At 36.2% G+C, this 5732-nt stretch overlaps 1 protein-coding gene across 1 annotated transcript; it reads right to left on the minus strand.

Annotated features, from left to right (window-relative positions):
• Positions 1-505: 505 nt before the first annotated feature.
• On the minus strand, positions 506-1277 carry LOC104221506 (uncharacterized). Its single transcript, XM_009772580.2, has 2 exons — positions 881-1277; positions 506-772 (listed from the first exon to the last, which is right to left on the minus strand). Exons 1-2 carry the CDS (start codon positions 1216-1218, stop codon positions 721-723), a joined length of 390 nt encoding a protein of 129 aa, XP_009770882.1. The 5' UTR covers positions 1219-1277; the 3' UTR covers positions 506-720.
• Positions 1278-5732: the final 4455 nt, after the last annotated feature.

The raw sequence follows: 5732 nt of genomic DNA on the forward strand, positions 1-5732 counted from the left end.
TTGGGTACATTGGAATTTCAATTAGTTATTAATTCATGTTTGTCTATATTGATCTAATGTTATCGGATGTAAAGAAAATTACTTTATTTATTTAATATTCCTTGGCCCTTGCTATTAACAAATCCTAAATAGAAATCCTCATAAAATGAAGCTAAATATGATGGAATTCAAATGTCTCCTTCCAAAGACACATTATTTTAAGTCACACTCATTTTTACCAGGAGGAGAAACGACAAGTTGCGTTACTCTTTTTTTCCCTTGTGGAAAACGACGAGTAACTCGCGCATTTCAATAGGAGCACACTTATACTACAAATCAAAGAAGAAAATGATCAAGAGATAAGGGATATAAAGTCATAAAAAAGTAAAAAGATATGGTGCAAATAAATTAAAAGACAACATGCATTAGGGGTGTATAACGTAAATAACTCTTACTACTATATAGTACAAAAGAAGAACTGAAATTTCATTCTTCATTACATTTTGATGAAGTTGGAATAGAGATGACATTACAATATAAACATAATCCCACAAAACATTAGCTAGACAGAATAAATTGAAGCACTATATAATATGGAAACACCAAAATGCATGGTACGGTACCACAGCTCATGTCATAAACAAGCTAGGCCATCATGGGACATGAACTAGTAATCCATCTTCAACTTTGAGCTTCTACTTGGATCAGAACCTAGAGACAAGGAGACTACCATCTTAAAGATTAAACCATCTCCTTCTTGTATCCTCTGAGATAGGGAAAGAAGGCGCAACCCCTGTAAAAATATTCATTTAAAGAAATCAATTAAAAAGCCAAAACATTTTTCCAGTAACATGAAATTGTATCAAATATATTAAGCAAGAAGAATAGAAAAAGAGTGAACTTGAATCTGCAGAAATCGAATGTTGCTTTAATCCCTTGAACAACAAAAAGCCCATCTTCATTAATGTCGCAGATGACTTTCGCATATTTTGTCAAGTGGAGTGGAAGCAAGTAATTTCCAGTATAAACTCCATCAACATAGATCATTAACAAACTAGACACAAGCCCCTCAGGACTTAGGTGTCCAAAGCTGAAAGCTTTAGACTTTACTTCTTTCCAAGAACCAGCTTTAATTCTGATTATGCTTTGAAATTTGTCTGGTCTAGCCGGAGGAACCCATACTCTAATTTCTATATCATTGTTTGACCTGTTCTCCAGAACAGTGAGCTTAGCACCCATTATTGTATTGTTTCAGTGCTCGTGTGCAAAGTGGCTCTAATCACTATAGTGCTTGTGCGTAAAAGTGTGAACTGTGATATATTAATTGAAGAATTATAGGAGTATATTTATAATGCCAAATAATGCGAGATATATAGAAACATTCTTAGAAGTGTGAGCATTACAACACAATAAAGGGATCGAAAGACTTGGATTATGACAGGTGAAGTTCACTAATTATGATATACTGATAGCGGATTAACTACTTTATTTTTGTGCTAATACTCTCGTTCCGGAAACCAGAACGAAACATGCCGTATCATCTGTGACCTTGGATGGATGAAGTATTTCCTTTTCATTTTTTCTTTAATAATGGTGGTGTCCGATCTAATTTGCATACATCTTGACTGTTCTATCGAGTTTCTGCTATTCTTCCACCAGCACACAGGGACGGCTCTAATGCACAAGCCACTAAGGCAAGCGCTTTAGGCCCCCAATTTTTGAGGGCCCCATTTTTCAATAATAGTTACTACTAATCGAAGAACTTTTTCTAGTCAATATTTTTTCTTAAAAAAAATATTGAATTAAAATAGAAATTATATAAAAGACCTCATGTTAATAATTGGCTTTAGGCCACAAAATATGTCCAGCCGCTTCTGCCAGCACATGTATAAACTAACTTTATCCACAAAGGCTTAGGTGTATTGGGAAAAATTAAGTTAACATTTGGAATTAAATAAGTGCTGACACGTCAAGACACGTGGATCAATAACAGAAAGGCAGCTGGCAAAGAATAGTCGAATAGGCACGAACCTTAACAGGTGCGGATAAAGATTCAAAAAAACAAGAAGGAACAATTATTCAGACCTCTTGATAATTCAAAGAGACATTAGAGGAATGAACCTAGATAGCAAAAAGTACAGATACGTGTTATCCGTGATTAATGAGCATCAATGATGGAAAACGTTATAGAATCTTCACGAAACAGTTACGATTACCAGTAATAACGTTACATTAATGCCATTAAATGCTCATAATGGCTCAGTTATGAGAGGAAAGAAACGTACTACTTAGAAATAGCTATAAAAGGAGAGAAATAATATTTGTAAAGGAGGAGAATATTATTGGAATACACTGATTGACTTTGCTTTCTTTTACTTATTCTGCTATCATTAAAATCATTTTCTTTTATTTGTTTTATATTTGATTATCAGTAACCCGAGTTCTTCTAAAAATAAGCTTTGACCGAAATTTCTATTTTCTAGTTAAATAAATTGGTTCCATTACCGGAAATCTGATAATCATCTACTTTCCAAATCGATTCTTTTATAAAAAATAATCATGTCGAATGTCAACGACAATAACTAACAAAATTTACCACTCCAAGGAGATCCACAACATCAGTTGAACGAACAGGGTGGCAGAACTCCACCTCCTTCGCCACAACATTCTCAGCGACAATCACGAGAGGGGTCTCCAGACAGATCTGAATCGCATGAAAATGATAGACTTGCAAATGATCAAGCCATCGATGAAGCTTTAAAAAATTTAATCGCACAATAGGTCAGCAATGCTCTGCAAGCTTTTACCAGCCAATTCCCAGTAGTATCGCCAACACCAACTCCAAACAACAACACCCTGGAAAATCCTCGCTCAGGACTCGTTAATTCAGGCAGTGGCGGAACTCCTAGTGAATCTCGTGATGGAGAACCACGTAACCCAGTTAATTCTGATTTACAAAATTTAGTATTAACTTTGTAGAAACAGCTCAAGGAGCAGAGCGATCGCATAGAACAAATACCTAGAGTGCCGCCTATAATCAAGGGAATAGATATGGACAAATACTCATAACAACCTTGGAAGCCAAGTGCGGCTCCTCTACCAATTCCGAAGAAATTCAAGATGTCCGAAATTCCGAAATATGATGGAACAACTGATCCATGAGATCACGTAACTGCATTCACAACCGGTGTAAAGGGCAACAACTTGACCAAGCAAGAAATTGAATCAGTATTGGTCAAAAAATTCGGAGAAACACTCACTAAGGGAGCATTTACATGGTACTCTCTTTTACCCAAAAATTCTATAGATTCTTTTGCTGAGCTTGCAGATTCATTTATCAAAGCACACTCGGGAGCTCAAAAATTTGAAAAAAGAATGGAGGACATTTTCAAAATAAAACAAGGAGATACAGAGCTACTTAGGAAATTCGTAGACAGATTCCAGCGTGAGAGGATAATGCTGCCAAGTGTGCCTGATAACTGGGAAGCTATGGCATTCGCTAGTAATCTAATGAAAAAAGTTCAGAAGCCATGAGACGACTTAAGGAAAGTCTACGAGAATTTCCAACAATAACTTGGAATGATGTTTACAACAGATACAGCACGAAGCTGCGGATAGAAAAAGGATACCATCACTCAGTCTCGAAAAGAGAAAAGGGTAAGTTCAAGATGTGCTGAAACTGAAAAAAGGTCCGGTAAAAACAAAAAGAAGGAGTTGTCAAAGATACAAAATTTCAGGTGGTAGAAATGGATATGGCTTACAATATGATTCTCGGTAGACCATGGATTCACGAAATGGACGTTGTTCCATCTACTCTACATCAAGTTATCAAGTTTCCATCACAATGGGGGATACGAAAGATCCGTGGTGACCAACAAGCTTCACGAAGCATTACTTCCATAGCAGACTCAAACGCAAAAAGTGATGAAAAATAGCAATCACAGAATACAGTTGAGGACGCATCAACACGAACTTCAACTGAAAATGGGCAAACAGATGTAGATTCGATGCCCGATACTATTCAGGAACCAAAAGAAAATGAAAATATCAAGACAACGATTGAGGAACTGGAAGCTGTAGAGCTGTTTGCACATTGTCCAAACAGAAAAGCCTACATTGGAACCAACCTCAGCTCGAAAATGAAACGCAAGTTGATCGAATTTTTAAAAGCTAACACAGATTGTTTTTCTTGGTCCCATTAAGACATGACAGGTATACCACTGAAGGTGATGACTCACAAATTAAATGAAGACCCATCGTACCCACCTGTCAAGCAAAAGAAAAGGAAGCAAGGCTCCTTCAAAAACCAAGTGATTCAAGATGAGCTGCAGAAACTTTTAAAAATTGGGTCTATCCGCGAGGTAAAGTATCCAGATTAGTTAGCTAATACTGTGGTAGTACCTAAAAAGAATAGTAAGTGGCGAGTTTGTGTAGATTATACTGATCTGAATAAGGCTTGCCCTAAAGATTCTTTTCCATTACTGCATATAGATCAATTAATTGATGCTATTGCAGGACACAAATTGTTAAATTTTTTAGATGCCTGTTCAGGGTATAATAAAATTAAAATGGATCCTCTAGATGAAGAAAAAACTTCTTTCATCACAAACAGGGGGACTTACTATTACAAATTCATGCGATTCAGTTTAAAGAATGTTGGAGCCACATACCAAAGGCTAAGGACCAAAATGTTCCAAGAATATTTAGGCAAAACCATGGAGGTGTATATAAATGATATGTTGGTCAAATCACAACAAACAGGAGACCATATTCAACACTTTACTAATACATTTCATATTCTTCGCAAATTCAACATGAAGTTAAATCCTGAGAAATTCTATTTGGCGTCTCATCAGGTAAGTTCTTGGGATTTATTGCTTCTAAACATGTCATTGAAGTAAATCCTGCGCAGATTAAAGCTATCGAAGAAATTCCGGACATACTCACGAGCAAAAAAAAAGTTCAAAGGCTGATAGGAAGAATAGAAACCTTGGGCAGGTTTATTTTCAAATCATCAGAAAAATGCTTCAAATTCTTTTCAGCTTTAAAAAAGCAGAACCAATTTGAATGGTCTGAAGAATGTCAACAAGCGCTTAAGAATTTAAAGGCGTACCTATCAAATCCTCCATTGCTATCCAAACCAAAAGATGGGGAGAAATTGCTTGTCTACCTTGCAGTTTCAAAAGTGGCGGTAAGTGTCGTATTAGTTTGAGAAGATCAAGGTAAACAATCACCAATCTATTATGTTAGCAAATCTTTGCTAGATGCTGAAACTCGATATCCTCATTTAGAAAGCTTGTGTTAGCCTTGTTTATGGCATCTAGGAAATTAAGACCTTATTTCCAATGTCATCCTATTACTGTGGTAACCGCCTACCCCTTACGTAATATATTGTATAAATAAGAATTATCTGGTAGATTAGCCAAGTGGGCTATAGAATTAAGTGAATATGACATTACATATCAACCTAGAACTGTAATAAAATCACAAGTTCTAGCAGATTTTGTGGCAGATTTTAGCCAAGGGATACAGTTAGAAGAAGAAAAAGAACTGCAGGTATTTAACAGATCTAATCCGGGTACATGGACCCTATTTACTAACGGTTCGTCAAATCTAAAAGGAGCAGTTCTGGGCATTATCTTAGTACCTCATACGAGTGAAACCATAAGGCAAGCAATAAAATGCCATTCAATCACTAATAATGAGGCAGAATATGAAGCTGTGATTGCAGGTTTAGAATTGGCACGAGAGCT

Source organism: Nicotiana sylvestris, chromosome 8 (genome assembly GCF_000393655.2).
Source record: "Nicotiana sylvestris chromosome 8, ASM39365v2, whole genome shotgun sequence".
Taxonomy (NCBI): Eukaryota; Viridiplantae; Streptophyta; class Magnoliopsida; order Solanales; family Solanaceae; genus Nicotiana; species Nicotiana sylvestris.

Excerpts from the sequence above, each read along its gene's own strand:
- LOC104221506 (XM_009772580.2), bottom strand. The coding sequence starts at position 1,218 with ATGGGTGCTAAGCTCACTGTTCTGGAGAACAGGTCAAACAATGATATA. Across the intron at positions 773-880 it reads TTCGATTTCTGCAGATTCAA|GGGTTGCGCCTTCTTTCCCT; the intron begins GTTCACTCTTTT and ends ATATTTTTACAG.